General features: G+C 34.7%; 1 protein-coding gene across 2 annotated transcripts in view; it reads right to left on the bottom strand.

Annotated features, from left to right (window-relative positions):
• UPF2 (UPF2 regulator of nonsense mediated mRNA decay) overlaps positions 1-18,620 on the bottom strand; it is a 94,643-nt gene that overhangs the window by 22,697 nt on the left and 53,326 nt on the right. For both annotated transcript variants that reach the window (XM_072825835.1, XM_072825834.1), the window contains exons 9-14: positions 17,863-17,971; positions 9,859-9,972; positions 6,814-6,930; positions 5,242-5,427; positions 3,201-3,404; positions 2,214-2,489 (exon numbers count right to left, since the gene is read on the bottom strand). In XM_072825835.1, coding sequence (XP_072681936.1) covers positions 2,214-2,489; positions 3,201-3,404; positions 5,242-5,427; positions 6,814-6,930; positions 9,859-9,972; positions 17,863-17,971 — 1,006 coding nt within the window. The remainder of the gene's footprint in view (positions 1-2,213; positions 2,490-3,200; positions 3,405-5,241; positions 5,428-6,813; positions 6,931-9,858; positions 9,973-17,862; positions 17,972-18,620) is intronic.

Here is an 18,620-nt window from a genome sequence, read left to right as displayed (position 1 = left end):
TTCAAACCCATAGTTATGATATTTATTTATTATTTTCTCTATGCTACCTGTTTTGATTTCTAAGGTCAATTAAAGTACCTGAAAATACAGTTTTTGAAAATGTAAAATTATTTTATTGAACTTACAAGCATTTATTGAACAGCTGTTGTATATATATGGTACTGTTTAGAGATCTTCCCTCTCTCTTCCAAGCCTGGTTCCTTCATTCTATTTTCTACTTTGTAATTCATAAGTTTAACTAAAAAGCACAACCCAAGAATTTGCTTGGATATAAATGGGTATACTTCCAGATGCTTTCTCTTCTCTAGGTTGGTCTAGGTCCCTGCTACTCAAAGTGTAAGTTGTTTGAGCTGGTTAGAAATGCCGACTCTTAGACCCTCACCCCCCCATCCAAGACCAAATGAATTATAATCTGCATTTTAACAATATCTCTGGGTGGTGCATATGTATTTTAAAGTTCAGAAGTGGGCAGCCTGGGTAGCTCAGCGGTTAGCGCCACCTGCAGCCCAGGGTGTGATCCTGGAGACAAGGGATGGAGTCCCACGTCAGGCTCCCTGCATAGAGTCTACTTCTCCCCTCTGCCTGTGTCTCTGTCTCTCTCTCTCGGTCCCTCATGAATAAGTAAATCTTAAAAAAAATAACAATAAAGTTAAGAAGTACTGCTGCAGGTGGTCCTCTCCGTCTGATCTTCCCATTCTCCAATCTAGGAGAACACATTACCCTCCTCCCCTTAGGCCTCCCTCACTCCTTGCTCCCAATTCCCAGGTAATATCCTGCTGCATGTTAATTAATATGGAAAATATTTTTGTCTCTTTCTGCCCCGGGATATTTCTGAGTGGCTTTTTTCTCTCAGGCTAGGATTTCAAAGTGAATGCAATATGGACACTCTTCTGAAAGAGAGTTTACTTTTGATGCTGATAGTTACAGCTGACATTTTGCAGCAAAACTTTGGTTTTCAACAGTCTCCAACTTAAGATAGTCATTACATACAACAGTCAATCTGACTCTCAAATTTGCCTAACTCCCCTCATTTTCTTATCAGTTGAAAAAACCAGGGAGTAACAAGCTGTCCTCTGCTGCACAGGTATAGTGATAGAACAAAGTTAACATGCTCTTCCCCCAGAGTATTTACCCTACTTAACATCAACCACTATGTGGATGTATTTTTGATATCTCAAAAGTTATAGTTTTAAATTTATTTTCTTCACCAATAAATAATGGAGAAAACACTAACAAGATATTCTATAGAATAGAATGATCAGGGACACCCTGGGTGGCTTGGTGGTTGAGAGTCTGCCTTCAGCTAAGGGCGTGATCCCAGGATCCGGGATCTAGTCCCACACATTAGGCTCCTTGCAATGAGCCTGCTTCTCTCTCTGCCTGTGTGTCTCTGCCTCTCTCTGTCTTTCTGGAATAAGTAAAATCTTAAAAAATAAATAAATAAATAAGAATGGAATGATAGTATAGAATTGAATGCTACTTTGGAACTTTATTTCACTAATACCTAGAGAATTTGATAGTGAGCAATTCAACCTAATCAGTACTTAACAACATTGTATTATATGGGAAATAGTGATTAGGTTCCAAACAACCAACCTATAAGATAACTAAGGTGGAACACCAACCTTACAAAGGTTGTAGAACTGTCTCCGTATGTATCTGAATTTAATTTATACCATGCTTGCTCTACACTGTAAGTTTACATAATTAACTGCTTAGAGAGGGAAAGTACAACCCAAAAATTTACCATGAATGAACAAATATTTTCCTGTTTTGAAAACAACATATTTTCCAAAAAATGACATTTCTAAAAAAAAAAGGTTAAATTGTTTAGAAATAAGAATTTTAGATATACAAACAATACAAATGAGTTAAAAATGTTTATTAGATGTATAAAAATTGCAAGTAATCCATAAACTGCCATACCAAATACGACAATCCATAAATTACTGCACCACATATAAACCATATCAAAATAATACCCAGAATTAATGATCATTGTTAATCAAAAAAGTGACAGTGCAAATTGAATATTTGTATAGAATTCATCATATATTTTAATCTCTAGAATATTCTTAACAGGAAGAAAAAAATCTAATGACAAACACATCTTATATGTGATACATGAATGCTACTGCATTTCTTCTCTAATATTTTTTTGTAACACAAGGAATGCATTAAACATGCCAAACTGCATATTTGAGTTTACATACCTGAAAGTATACAAGGAAGCAATCAAGTTTTCGTTTACTGGAACCTCTGTCAAAGTACTGGCCACAAGTATCCAAAATAGTGCACACTAGTCTAATTCTGAAAAGGTGCTCAGGAGGGTCTAGTGAACTTGGAGAGCCATCTGAGTTAACACCAAAGGAGGTAAAAGAATAAAGAGTTCTAAAAATAACAGCTGATTCCACCATTCGATAATTATAAAGTTCCCCTAAGAACTTGGCACTGCTGATACGTCTCTGATTAAATTTAGGTTGATTAACCTAAAGGAAAAAACACACATAGATTTCCATTAAAGAACAGTAATGTGTTGAGGTAAAATTCTTGTCTGTCACTTGATAATATCAATTACTGAAAGAACACTAAACAGAAAAAATGAGTTTTTCCTTCTTTTCTAAAAAAGTGATCACTCCTGGATATTCTTTATTCCTAAAAAATGGCTGTCTTTAAAATGTTTTAATAAAAAGAACAAGTTAAATTTTAAAGTTAGTATTAAGCGATCATTAACTGAGTCGATGACACAGTTAAAAATGTAATCCTCCCTATCAGCTTTCCATAACTTACTTTTTCTGTAACCCATGAATTAGGGAAACGGTAAGTCAACAGAAAGAGGAAATGGTTTACAGAAATTCTTATCAAATGATTACCAATTCACCTAATTAAGAGATTTATAGATTCCTAAAGTTGAATTCTAGTGCCCCAGAAATAGTAAAAATCTCGTATGCTCTTCCAAAATAAGCCTAACTGAACTTGAGAAAAAGCAGCAAAAAACTCTCCAGCACTAGCCTGAAAAAGCCACAAAATCTGAAACAACAGGGTTCATTAAAAAAAAAGTAAGTCTGAAGAAACAATAAGCTGACATCATAAGGGGAAAGGAAGGTTTCCAAATTATTATTTTTCAATAATCAGATTTAAGAGTTGTTTGAATTCTCTACAAACTCCAATTCGATGACTTTAAGGGAAGTCCTCATTACCTCCATTCCTAATCGAATATCTTCTAAAACTCCATCCACAACATGGATTCCAACATCTTCTTGGTAGAGCACCAGTCCCGCTAAGAGGTTGGCTACACAATGAATACTATTATATTTCACATTCCAGATGTTTATCATACAACAAATAACATAGTCTTTCACTTCTTGGTCCTGCCAAGGCAACTTTCGCATCTGTCTCAAAACCTACACGAAGGGAATTTTGTTTTAATTACTAAGATAAGTACATAATACTCTAATACATCCAATAATATATTTGTGTGGTCATAGAACTTTTGTTATGAAAAATACTTTAGAGATCTTCTACCAGCTTCTTCACTTTAGAGATAAGAAAAGCGATATATTTCTAATTATGGCGAAACTTATTCACATTACCCTTTATCTCTTCATAATGCCCCTAAGTTTTCTAGAGTTTCCAGATCTTCAATAGTAATAGTAATAGTATACACTCCTAAAATTTGTAATAATATACACTCATAAAATCTGGTTGCTAAAAAAAAATTCCTATATGGTTTATGAAAAATAGTATTTTCTTTTGCATATCACTAATATAAATAATCTCAGACACTTTTTTATAAATCAAAAATTTCCAGGGCACCTGGGTGGCTCAGTGGTTGAGTCCTTGCTTTTGGCTCAGGTCATGATCCCAGGGTCTTAAGATCAAGTTCCACATCAGGCTTCCCACAGGGAGCCTGCTTCCCCCTTTGCCTGTTTCTGCCTCTCCATGTCTCTCATGAATAATCAAAATTTTAAAATAAATAAATAAATAAAACTCTACTGGTAACGGGATGGTGAGTAGAGCTCTACCTAAAATGGAGTTCCTTCCATTTTTATTCTGGGGGGGAAAAAGGATACTATTGGCATATTGCAAAGCACTCTTCTCATCTCTACTCTATAGCCACCATTCATCTTTCAAGCCCTTAATATGTTCTCAAATCAGCTTCAGTGGAAATGTTAATGTTGTCTCAAATATATAACAATCTGTATTTTTTAATCTTTTAGCTAATTCTGAAACAGCTTTCAAACTGCTTGTTTGAAACAACTACTATCTCTGACTTTGACTCAAAAGTTGAGTCCAATTTCCAAAGTCGTGTGATCATTCCTCACTACCCATGTAGACTGCATGTATTACTGCACGCCTTTCCTCCTCCCCACAGGTTTTCTCTGTCCAGCAGTCAATGTTTTACATTTTTTTCCTAAAAAGAAAAAAAGTTCTATACTGTGTTGTTTCAACTTCTAGAGTTATCCATGAAATGTTCTGTTCAACATATCTTACTTAAAAGTGAAGTTTCTAATAACTACAATAATTAAGAAAACAGGTCAGCACTTCTTAACCTTTTCTGGAAAGTGACCCCTGCTGAGAATCTAAGGAAGACTACAGATCCTCCCCTCCAGAAAAATCGAAACAGCCCCAGAGATCCAAAACTATGAGATTTCAGAGAGCCATGGACCTCGTTAAGCCCATTCAAGATTAGAATCCCCTATACTGAAGCAGAATATTTAAAGTCAAATCATTTAAAATATCAGAAACAAAGTAGTAACTTCAAATATAAATAGCACCAAAATAAAAATTAAAAGAATTATTACTTCAGTAAGAATCATAAAAAGAAAACAAACATATGTCCTATATATTCTGTATTGTCATATGAATTCCATTTTAGGATTACTTGTATAGAAGTAATCCCAATTTAATTTGCAATCTAATCTTAACTCTGCTAAGCTTCACCGCTGAAGCTCTGCTTCAACTTCTCCAGTTACAAAATGTGAATAAGGCAAGCTGCTTATATTCCTTACCTGTATTTTGCCGAACACTGAAGCAATTTATGAACAAACTGATCTGGAGAAACTGAAACATATGTTTTGACCTAAACAATTTAGTGCACAGGCTAGAAGCTAAGTACGTGCACTGCTCTTAAAACTATCATCATTATGATGAAAAAGAATTAATGTGGTTGAATATTATATCTTAGCACTACTACAAACCTCAAATTGACTATTACTTTGTGGTTTCAATGAGATTTACCTTCTCAGTGGTAACCTTGGAGAGATCTTTGTACAAAAGTTTCCGGACATATTCTTGGAGAGGAGGACGTTTCTTTTTCACTGTTTTTTCAGCTGGAGGTGGGTTGCAGTAGTAGTATGCATTCTCCACCATTGTAACATACCTTGCATCAAGGTGCATTGCTTGTTTCTTTCTCATCATTTGCTCCTAAAAATAAAAAAGTCGAAGTCAAAATACTTTCATTCTAAATGTTTATTCCTAAGCAAATTTTTATTTTCAGAGATAAGATTTCAAGATAAAGGACTAGAAAAGGAAAAACAACAACAAACCAATCACTAGGTATTCCTAAAAATATGCAAGCACCCTATTTTACCAAAACCGTGTTTTTAGAACAAACTAGTCTATGACTGCAGCGTGTTAAGCCTTACACTCTGACACAAGAAAACTAAAAGCACCCAAGGTTTATAACTTCGGTTATAAACATCAACTCAAAGGCAGTGATTCAACACAGATGCAGTTAACCAATGATAAAGGCTAGCTAGCTGCTTTTAATATAAGGAGGGGAAAGATCCACCGAGCCAATCCAATATTCATCCGTACCACCAAGATCAGCAAAAGAGAGAATTCAAATATTGTAAATAAATATAAGACATTAAAAGTTAGCTCTATTACATTTTTACATGCACTGTCTCATTTAACCTCGAGAGCCTGAGCCAAAGAGCAAGAACAATTTTTTCCTTGTTACAATAAAAATTTGAACTTGGAATGACTTAAGTGGTTAGTGTGATATAAGCCTACACAGATTTTGAAAATCAATTCCACTTGACGGCCTTCCATAATATTTTTACTAGAAAAAAATTGTTTCTTCATATTAAATGTTACTGGCAGAGACTATTCAGGCTTACGTATGGATTCCAAAAAGTAAGTTATCTAAAGCAAACGACACAGTCAAGACTTTTGTAGCAGCAACACTGATCTAATGACAGTATATGGCCCAGGGATTCCTAAACCTGAGCTCTCTTTAACACCAATATTCCCTCTGCCACTATACTTCCTATTTTCCCAAGGCAATGCATGGGTATTATCAAGCATAATAACTTAATTGCTTAATAAACTTGATGACTGTTTCAGCATCCTAAAGTAACTTAAGAAGTAACTTCCTTAAGTAGCTTAAGAAGGAACTTCCATCCCAAGTTAATTTTTCAAGCTTATAGTTTTTAATTTAAAAATTAAATTTTATATTTTTAAGCTTATAATTTATATACTGATGGCACATTAACAATGGCTTCTTTGAAGATTCAAGAACATCCATAAAAAGCTATAATATAACAATATTAACAGTACTTGCTCATTTGCATCATCTATCAAGTTATTTGGGATTGAACTCAATCCTCCTTTAAAATATTGTGAAACTCACTGACAGCCAAGTGAGAAAAATTCCTACAACTCCTGGAATGGCCAACATATATATATATATGAGTGGTTCTAATTTAGGGAGAAATGCTTACTTATATAGCAGAGCAAGATCACAGGCTCACAGGCACTGGTTAATATTCTAACCCCTGAAGTAAATCAAGAACTTCAAGCCCTTACCAAAAGTACGCTGGTCCTCAGGTGTGATTCTGGCGATCTGAAAAGAAATCTTCCACATGTTTCCAGCAGAGTACATGCCATTTCAATATGGTGATGGGAAAAGTCTGACAGAAGCATCTGTAATAATAATGATGATGATGAGAAAACACAAAGACAACACTTCAATCCTATTAAAGAAAGAAAGTACAGATCTAATGTGTATAACAACTTCAAAAATATCAGTGTGAAAAACAAAAGCTAGTCTACTTTAACTTAACAAGCTTCATTGCTGGGACGCCTGGGTGGCTCAGCGGTTAAGCGTCTGCCTTCGGCTCAGGGCATGATCCTGGAGTCCCACATCAGGCTCCCTACAGGGAGCCTGCTTCTCCCTCTGCCTATGTCTCTGCCTCTCTTTCTGCCTCTCATGAATAAATAAATAAAATCTTAAAAACAAAAACAAAAAAACAAGCTTCATTGCTTGCTGAGTATCTTTTGTGTTCAGCCACAAAAAATTTAAAACTTCAATATACTTAACTCCTTTTCTTTCAGATAAATAAATACATGAAAACCAGTATCAAAGTCCTTTCTATAAGGACTATGAGATGCTATGTACTTAAACATCTGTGACATACACAGCTAACATTTCCTAAATGGGTTTTTTTTTCTTGTTTGTATGACATTTACTTGTAAAGTTCTGACCTATGTGGTTAGACCACATTATCATAGCATTTCAATATTCATCCTCCCAATCTTTCTCTATGTATATTTTCTAAACCAAAACAGATTCAAACAAACCACATCATTTAATGACTTGGTGTTTTTTAGTTAATATGATTTTTGCTGTGTGCTTATTTGTCCTTCTGTGGCATGATTTAAAAGGGGATCATTACTGCATAACATGAACTACACTACTGGATTATTTATTGGATATTAAAATTGTTTATGATTTCTTGCTACTTAAACAACTGTGGGACAAACATCCTTAAAGATAAATTCATGCATGTTTATGATTATTTCCTTAAAACAAACATAGAGAAATGGAATTTCTATGTCAAAGAAATGTATATCCTTCCTATGTATTTGTGACAATTACTATAAATAAATATACTAATGTTTAAATTGTTCCATAGTATGATTCCCTTCAATTACAGCATTGGGAAATCTTTCACAATCCCTCTTAAAATGCTGTCCAGAGTTTCCCTAAATGTACTCTGTTGTCTTCTGAGATGCTCCAAGTATATTTAGGAAACTTAACCCCTTGAATATTTACAATGACTATTAATATTTTAAACACTCTTAAGAAATCAAGCAATAAGAAACTTGATATATTAAACTCAGAGTTTTCCAAATGTTTTTGAATCCAGAAGTCTCGCTTTGTATAATATACCTAATATCCTAAGGAAATCAATTTTTTTTAATTATTTATGATAGACACAGAGATTGGGAGAAAGAGAGAGAGAGAGGCAGAGACACAGGAGGAGGGAAAGCAGGCTCCACGCAGGGAGACCAACGCGGGACTTGATCCTGGAACTCCAGGATCACGCCCTGGGCCAAAGGCAGGCGCCAAACTGCTGAGCTATCCAGGGATCCCCAGGAAATCAATTTGATACAAAATATATCATTGTTAGTCATACTTTCCAAATGCAGAGTTATTACATCTCTGCTGCATCAACTTTACCACATAGAATTACTTACCAACATCTAGCTTAACTCCATTGTGGACAGAAAACATAATCTCAATAATTTGTCTTTCCTAATTTGCTATGATTTTTTTGATAAATTTTGGTGATCCACCTGCATCTAAAGAGATTTTAAATTCTGATGCTCTTGGGTATAGTGTTAATTAGATCCAGGTTAACTGTATTGTTCAATTCTGTATATATGTATTGATTTCGTCTGCCTCTTCTTTTAAGCTACTGAAAGGTATTTCTAAGTCTCTCACTATGATTGTGAATTTGTTTACTTCTTTCCTTGTTCATTTTTGCTTTATATATTTTGAAGGTCCCTTACTGGATTCATATCAATTCAGGAAGGTAATACTTTCCTGTTAAAATTCACTTTTCACCATTACAAACTGTCCTTTATTCCTAATAAATGCTTTGTACCTTAGTTGCTTGCCAATTATGAAAACAGGTAAATTTTTTTTAAAAGACTTTTTTATTTCAGAGAGAGCATGAGTGGGAGGAGCAGCAGGGGAAGGAGAGAAAATGTCAGATAGACTCCATACCCAGCACAGAGCCCAACATGGGGCTCAATCCCATTACCCCAAGATCAATCACCACTGTAGCTGAAACAGAGAATCAGATGCTCAACCTACTGTGCCACACAGGAACCCTGAGACCAGGTGACTTTTAGTCAGTGTTTTCTTTTTTTTTTTTTTTTAAGATTTTATTTTTATTCTTGAAAGACAAGAGAGAGAGGCAGAGACATAGGCAGAGGGAGAAGCAGGTTCCATGCAGGGAGTCTGATGTGGGACTCGATCCTGGAACTTCAGGATTACACCCTGAGCCGAAGGCAGGCACTAAACTGCAAGCCATGCAGGGATCTCTTAGTCAGTGCTTTCATGATATATTCCACCCATCTTTTTTGTTAGCCTTCCTGGTCTTCATACTTAAGGTTATCGTTTTGCAGGCTACCTACAATGTTGTTTAAATCAAGTCTTATATTCTTCAGGCTCTTGTATTTTGTCCTTTTACATTTCACGTAATTGCTGTGATAGCTACGTTTCTACCTACCATATTATTTGTTTTCTAGTCTGCTCATCTGTTTAATGCTCCTTCTTATTCCTTTGTCTTCCTTCAGATTAAACAAATATTCCTTACTTATTTCATTTTTTCCAGCATTTATAACTAAAACTTTAAATTTGTCTATTGAAAACAACTCAAGGGACACCTGGGTGGCTCCGTGGTTGAGCATCTGCCTTTGGCTCAAGTGGTGATCCTGGAGTCCCACATCAGGGTTCCTGAAGGGAACCTGCTTCTCCCTCTGCCTGTGTCTCTGCCTCTCTCATGAATAAATAAACAAATTTTTGGAAAAAGAAAACAAACCAAATAATGTAGCACTAACCTTTAAACAATGTAGTGTATCATTTTTAGTGAACATCTTAAATTTAGTTAATTCTCCAATAAAGCGAACAGTTTTGTTCTTTGTTTCAATATTGATCTGGTCCTTTTTTCGTACCTACAAATTAAGAGAAAAGAGACATTAGCTTAGAGAATTAATATTTTGAAATCTCTGTGACAAGAAATGTAATTTTAATAAGACTGCATTCACTCTAAATATTTTAAATAAATTTAGCTAAATTTCTTGCTATACAGATTATTTTAAGTTAAGGCAAAATATGCTCTGTGGAACACAAGTGCTGGGATATGATTTGCAAACAGTTCCATGGTCAAATAATTTGGGGGAAACAATGCACTTTATTGGGCTTAAATAGGTTCTCAAGTAAAGAAGCCTATTTAACCTAATTTAATTCAATTTATCTCAAATTTATTTAGCAATACAGACCTCCTTTTGAAATAGTAGCAACTACTAGTTAACATCCCATTAAATTAATACTATAAGGAACAAATTTTAGGAAATGCTGCTTTAAAAACAATAAGCACCAAGAGCTCACCTTAAGCAAAACTATTAATAAGGCTTGTGTATTACACTTATGAACTGGATTTTTGTCATAAATTCATTACAGTGAAATATCCAATATAATCATTGTTCTTTATCATCGTTAGCAATTATATATCAAATTTTAAATCCTTTGCAAATATAACCCCTCTAACTTAGGCACATACTTCAAGAAATATTCAGCACAACAAAATCCTATTCCAACAGTACAATGCAAACATGTTATATCAAAGTGTATGTAAATGGATTACATTTTCATCAGAAAACAACCTACAGTCTAGAAACCTTTTATGTAAACAACGACAATAACATGGTGGTGCCTTAAACTAATTTAATGTATTTTTACAGAATACTCTCCTATCTTATTCATTTGTTCCACATGGTGCCCTTGAACTAGTTTAATGTTTTCTACTTTTCCAGATTACTATCCTAATCTTATTTGTTCCACATAAAAACATCCTGAAAGGAAACAATAGCTGTTATAATTCTGATTTAATAGTTAAAACAAAAGAACACAAAGCTCTCAAATGACTTGATGAAAGATCAGTACTAAAATCCCAGTGTCCTAACTATGACTTGAGAATTCTACCACCTTAGTATATACTGGGTTCTAAAATAGGGCCTAACCTCACCAGCAGCTAGACAATTAATGACAGTCATTTATATAAATACTAAGCTTCTATATACTCAGGGAGCTAACACCTTAGATTAAACTCATCATCTTCATTTTTAAGGACCTACCTTCTATAGCAAGCAAAGTAGGTGCTAAAATTTTTTAGCTCTTCAGGGATAATTTTTAAACAAAACTATGTTTACTCATTTAAAACATCAGAGCAAACTAGAAGCTCACTATAAAGTTATTAAAGCATAATAAAACTGCATCGATTAAAAATAAAATCATAAAATTCAACTTATAGAACTTTAACCTTCCTTGACTGTTTTTGCAACTCAGAAAAGAGCACAGCTTTCATAAAGATCCTTTCACAAATAAATGTTTGCTAAGTACTGCATATGAGAAGCCCTTCAACTGATTTATCTTATTTTATGAACTCCTAGGATACATTAAGAGTATGGACATTGGATCAGACTTGCTGGGTTTAAATTCTAACTCTATTACTTACTAGCTGTTAAACTCTGTGCATCTCATCTTTAAAGTAGAATAAAAGTAACCTACTTCATAAAGTTGTTGCCTTAAGCCAACTGATACACATAAAGCATGCACAATAGTGCCTGGCATCAGCAAGAGGTCAACAAATTAGCTATTATTATCTATCTTTGCATATATGTATCACTAATATGTAGACACTAAATTATTGTGGAATGAACAAATAAATGAAAATGCTTAATGTTTATAGATGTATTGCAGGGATACAAAAGAGCAAATGATCTATAGTCAGAAATCTGAGCTCCTGTGGTCATTCTGCACCATTATGGAGGTATATGACCTTGGATAATTCACATAAATTCCATGAACCCGTCGGCTCAGTAGGTAAAATAAAGATAAAAATAAGGATGGTGATGATGATGGAGGTAGTGGTGGTAGTAACAATAGCTATACTTCACAGAACAAAAGATTATACCCTCACCCCTTTAAAAAGATGTATAAGAGGTATCTTAAATGGCTGCAAAATGCTTCTCAGTGAGAAATAATGGAAAATTACACATATACTATGAATTCATCCCCCCTCACCCTCCCCCCAAAAAAAACTACAGAGGAAAAAAGGTAAAGAAAATATACAAAAAGATTATTAGGTTTGTTTTAAAGTGATGAAATTATGGGGCTTCCCTCTTCTTTCTAATTTATTTTATATTTTCTAAATAACCCACATAAGAGCATGTGTTTCTTTCACAGACAAAAAACATATATGCAAGCATTTCAAAAATAATACACTAAAACTGAATCTTCAGAGGAAGTGGGGATGGGAAATATACAAACATGCCTTTAAATCTCTTTGGGTGATTCTGGATACGTAAGTTCTTAATAACTGCTGTGAAACATCATACAATTTTAGGTATTACTGAGCATTATAACTTTCAAAACATGAAACATAGTGTATCATTCAAAATTATTCTTAAATATTATTGAAAGAGGTACAACCAACATGATAGAATTTTTAAATGTATTATGAAAAATCAATTATCTCACTCCCTCATTTTCAGATGAAAAAAGATGAAGGCTTTTTAAAACGCTGTAACTTGGGGGGCCTGGGTGGCTCAGTCGGTTAAGCCTCTGCCTTCAGCTCAGGTCAGGATCACAGGGTTCTGGGATCAAGCCCCTGCATTGGATTTCCTGTTCAGCAGGGGTCTGCTTCTCCTTCTCTCTCTGTTCTCTCTTTCTTTCTCTCTAGTAAATAAAATCTTTTTTAAATTTTTAAAAATAAAAATAAATAAAAGGCTATAGCTTATAAAAAAGACTAACTTATTCTGACTCCTCACTCATATATTTTCCTGTCTCATTTGTTGACTCCTTATGATCACAAGGTATGTCAAAACACTTCTGCATAAGTAAATGAATTAACAATGTAAAATTTCTATATATTTCTAATTCAATGTCTCTTACAGAATTTTACTTATATAATCAATCTTTATTAGTAAAAATGTTGCTTATAACTCATTAATGACAGTTGAAACTGAGATCAACTGAATAACTAAATTCATAAGCATTAATAAAAACTCTTCAGATACATCAACATATAAAAAGTATGGATTTCTCATGCCTATCTAGGAAGATCCTCGGCCGCAAACTAGTCCTTCATTACAAACTCACTCAAATAGGCATTATACCTCATCCTCTATAATTTGCTCACTTTGTTCTACATAAACTGTATTCATTTAATCATTCTAATTTTTTGGAAAATCTACTATATGCAAGATACTAAGAAGGCACTAGTCTATAAACAAGTAAATTTGCCTTCAAAAAGTTTATTTATTTTATGCTGTGGACCATTGATCTCCAGGGTAGGGTACGTAAGACTCTTGATCTACTAGAGTGTGAGAAAAAAATCTTGGAACTTCTATTTATGTTTTTGATCTCAGACTTTTCCATTTATATTTTTTAAATAAATTTACATAAAATATTTCATACAATTGCAAATAGACAGAATTTATATATAAATATGCCAAACTGGGATATGTGGTCAACTTATTTTACCATTATAGAGACTTGATTTAAAAAGCTGAAAGACCACTTTTTTAAAGTTTTATTTATTTGAAACTGAGAAAAGAAAAGAGAGAGAGAAGAGAAGAGAAAAGAGAAAAGAGAAGAAAAAAAGAAAAAAGAAAAGAAAAGAAAAGAAAAGAAAAGAAAAGAAAAGAAAAGAAAAGAAAAGAAAAGAAAAGAAAAGAAAGAAAAGATAAAGATAAAGCAAGCACTAGCACGGGGAGTGGCAGGCAGAGGTAGAGGGAGACGCAGGCTCTCCGCTAAGCAGGGAGCCCAATGTGGGGCTTGATCCCAGGTGGGATCATGACCTGAGCCAAAGGCAGACACTTAACTGACTGAGACACCCAGGTGCCCCTGAAAGACCACTAATTTTAAAAATGTCAATCAGTTAGGCTGGTATGCTTATATTTAAATAAAAGCTGTCCCTTCACTGTTCTTTTTGTTTTTTTTTATGATTTTATTTATTTATTCATGAGAGACATAGAAGTAGAGACACAGGTAGAGGGAGAAGCAGGCTCCCTGCAAGGAGCCCAACGCAGGACTCGATCCCAGGACCCCAGGATCACCACCTGAGCCAAAGGCAGACACTCAACCACTGAGCCATCCAGGTGCCCCTGTTCCTTCATTGTTAAAGAAGTAGGCTCTGTTGGGATCCCTGGGTGGTGCAGCAGTTTGGCACCTGCCTTTGCCCAGGGCGCGATCCTGGAGACCCAGAATCGAGTCCCACATCGGGCTCCCGGTGCATGGAGCCTGCTTCTCCCTCTGCCTGTGTCTCTGCTTCTCTCTCTCTGTGACTATCATAAATAAATAAAAATTAAAAAAAAAATTTAAGAAGTAGGCTCTGTTGAAAATCTAGAGAACACGGAAAATTAGAAAGGAAAAAATACTTATTGTCCCACTATCCAAAGACGGCCGCTGCTAACATATTAATATGTAATTCTTTTCTGTTTACTTTCCAAACAATTTAACATAATTGTAAATTTATTCTGTGTAAGATTTTATAGCTTGCTTTTTTTTTTTCCACCAAAAACAGCACTTGCTATATGTTATGAAAATTTTTTGGTAAATGTTACTTTCAATGGCTTTATATCATTTCAGCATTGTCATTATATGATCATTTTCTTAATTCACTGTTGGGCTTTTAGCGCTTATTTTCCACTTTTTCCCTACAATTCATGATGTGAATAAAGCTTTTTTGGATATATAGGATTATTTATTGAAAGCTGTCCAATGTATAAATGCCTCTACGGATCTTGAAACATACTACCAATTTCCTACCAAATTCTGACCTTAAGTACATGTGGTTTTTCACTTCTATTATCTCTACTATTCTGTTGGTCAAATTAGCAAATTCTGTTGTTTTAACTACAATTTCTTTGACTACTAAATGAGATTTCATATAGTTTTGTTATCCAGTTTTCTCAGGTGAGGTTCTTAAGCAAAGGGCAAGTGTGATTGTGACAATATGTTGGAATTAGACAGTAGGCCTCTAGAGACATGGAAGCCTGAGTAAAACACTATTCTCCTAATTCAAGCTATGAAGAGGAGATACTAGATGTGAGGAAGTGTTTCAGAAGATATTACCAACAGAATCTGGTGGACATTAGCTCCTGAATGTCCAAGGGGCAAAAGCAGAAGTATTTCTCTTAGTGACTGATTAGAGAAAAAATATTTCAAATTTACAGATGCAACAGAAGTTGATATGAGGCAGTGAAGGATAACAATGTTTTCTGAGAAGTCATGAGTTTATTTAATGGACATATGAATTACATGAGAACTTACTAAGCGCACCAAGAGAGGTTCTGACAAGAGAAATGTATTTGAAGCTGTTGAGAAATAAAAGTCAACTGGACCCCAGGTAAATGTGTTCTGTCAAAAAGGAGGATAAAGGAAGAAAGTGTGGGGAACACGAACATACAAACTCAGTTGGAAAAAAGTAAAAGGTATTTAACTATTGATAAGAGATATTGAGAGTAACAGTCATAAGTAAGAACCAGGAGAGTGGTGGGAGAGAAGGGATAATTATTATTGTAATAATACCTACGTCTGAGCACTGTGTGATGAACTTACATTATCATAACCTAGTTTAATCCATAAGAACAATCCCATTTAAAAAGATATCAGTATAACTCCCACTTAAGTAACTTGACCAAAATTAACAATGCCAGCAAGTGGTGGAGACAGAATGACAGAAAACAACAGTCCAGCAGTTCAGAATCTGCAAGGACCTCAACTAACATAAAGCAATTAGGAGGCTGCTGGTGGTCCCTGCCAGGGTGAGGACAGTGAGACAAAGGGTAGATGTCAGAAGCAGAAGAGACAAGTATCCTCTAAAAAACCCCAAACAAGAAGCAAATGAAAGAGGATGGACATGAGGTTGAAAGACATTTTCTTGTGGCTATTATTTTATTTTCACTTACGGATGGGAAAGTGTCAAGCATACATACAGACCAAAAACAAGGTGCTGGCAAAGTCTGCAGATGTCAGGGTAGGGAAAGATAGATCTCCAGAAGGCAGAAGTGATCCGTGACCTCAAGTATCTTTTTTTCTCTCCCCTGAAAGCAGTGGTTCCGATAGTATTCTCCCAAAATTCTGCTCCATCTTTGAGTTGTAATACAGCATTACAGCAGGAACAAAACTGCCAAATCCCTCAACTCCCATCCCAACTATCAGAGGTGGGAGGCAAAAGATACATGAATAAAATATTCTTAATCTTAAGTTTCTCACCAAAAGCACCAATTAGGCTTAGTCTAGCAACCTGTGTGTTGTTTTTGGATTTGGTTGATGGGCATATGCATATAGCTCATGTAACAGAGTCATACTGTCTGCCAGTACAAGTTTCTTTTTTTGCATGATAGGATTAAATAAATCAACAAGAACATGACTCTTGATGCATCAGTCCCCAAACTGGCAGCATTTATCAAAATGTGTTCTTTGAGTGACTACATATTTGATCCCTTCCAGAAGGCTCAAGGTGCACATTACCCTATTAAAGCTTTAGGAATTCTTATAAGAAAACAAAAAACAAAACCACTTAACTCTTATGGGCTCAGTGCTTCCAAACTGCTTTTAAACACAGAAACTTGTCCTTGCCTAATACTATGTATGAAAATCCAAAACACACTTCACCAAAAACTGCCCCAGAAAAATCTTAACCACAAATCTCATGTAAATTACCTCCTATGGCAAGAAGCCTTTAGAAGTCATCCCACTCCTCACTGAGACATTCTCCTTCCTCTGAACTCAAGGCTTTGACTCTTAAACAATTCACTTGGCAATGAAGCATGCAATTCCTCCTAATATCGTATATATTTAGAGTTTAAATGTTTATTTCACTCATTTTTGTATTTGTGCCTTGTCTTCCCAACTACATTGTGAGATTCCTGATCTTAGAAATTATTTCTGTTCTGAGGACTCAGCAATACCAATTTGTGTATAATGAGTGCAATAAAGTACATACTCAGCATAGTAAACATTTATTTGCATTCCAAGCAAATTGCTATAAAGCTAAGTTGTACTGACACCATTTTCCCAATGGCTAACATAACCATCTCAATTTCATGTCTTTTCAGTCTACCAATATTCACTTTCAGTCACTTTTAAGCAATCATTTTCTGCTTTCAAGTCTGTATTTATACCACTTGCACTAGGTGACTGGGTGGTATGGGTTTGGAGAACCACTTACAGGCAATCTGTTAAGATTCTTAGGACTCCAAAGGGAAAGAAGCTGTCTGGAAACCAGTCCCTGGTACTTACCAGGCTACTCTTTAAAGAACTTACCACTATACAAGGTAAAAATTGTTAAGGCAAGAATCAGTAAAAACATGGGCTAAGACAGCATTCATTGATCAGATCAATTATGCAACCTTGTATGCCCCAGACATTTAGACTCCCAACATCTAAAAGAGCATCCTCCAGGCACTATGCCCTGACTTGCATGGCCAATTCTATGTTTCTTCTGGGAACACAAATGAGACCTGCTGGCTCTCTTGACCTTAGAGAATGGTTTTTCCTTTACAAAAGCAAAAAGTGTAGAACCTGTAGGAAACAAAGTAGTGGCGACAGCTCATCTCCAAATTGGAATATCACTCATCAATTTCAAGCTTTGTTGAGAAAATTTACATTTTAAAAACTCAGAAGTCCATACATTCTGAACTGTTAAACCACTATCAAATTTCAAAAATATGCTTATCAACATAATAATCATATTCTTAAAGAATCCTCATTCAACTTAGAAGTATATAAATGTGTGTATATACATATATAACAAAAAATGCTTAAATACATACATGAAATCTGAAATCCCCCCTCAGCATGGAACAAAGATCCTCTGCTACATCAGACATGCAGGGATGCAATGTAGCAACCAATCTTGCATAAAATGGTAGCAAATCCAACCTGCAAAAGTTATATGTGATATATGTAAAAGGAAAGACATACCAGAAGTAATTCATTTTAAAATTTAAACTTTCTCAGATATATTCACACATTAAATGATGATAAAAACTAGTAATCGTACAGACGTGCCTATTTATTGCCATCATAATGAAGTATATGGAAATTTAATTTGCTTTGCAAAAGCTTATTAATAATCTGGTATTTTCTATTCAGTGCTTTTACTGCACATCTGTAATTTCACTGAGTATACAATTTTGATAACATGATATACTGAGTGCAGAAAACACCAAGTTTTGACATGGCCTGAATTTTCAATCACATAATTACTAAGTAAACAAACCCAATGGTAACTTAAATAGTGCAAAACCTTTTAAACCATTTCTTTTATTTATCCACAAATAAGTTATTTGGAAACTTTAATGTCTAAAGTGAAAGGGTAACCAATAACCAAAAAAGCATCTAAGAAGTCAAAATATTATCACAAAACCCACACACTAATTTCTGCATCTTACTCATTATAGAACTACTCAGATTCACCTACGGTATCTATCTTCTCTTACTCTAGACAATAACTGGCAAATATGTGGTTATTCATGCTGCCACCCCCCTTTTATTATCAGAGCACTTTCTCATTAAATCTGAATGCTGC

The sequence above is a fragment of the Canis lupus genome, chromosome 5 (genome assembly GCF_048164855.1).
Source record: "Canis lupus baileyi chromosome 5, mCanLup2.hap1, whole genome shotgun sequence".
NCBI lineage: Eukaryota > Metazoa > Chordata > Mammalia > Carnivora > Canidae > Canis > Canis lupus.
Note: the sequence above shows the minus strand (reverse complement) of the source record. Positions and strands in the feature narration are given on the sequence as shown.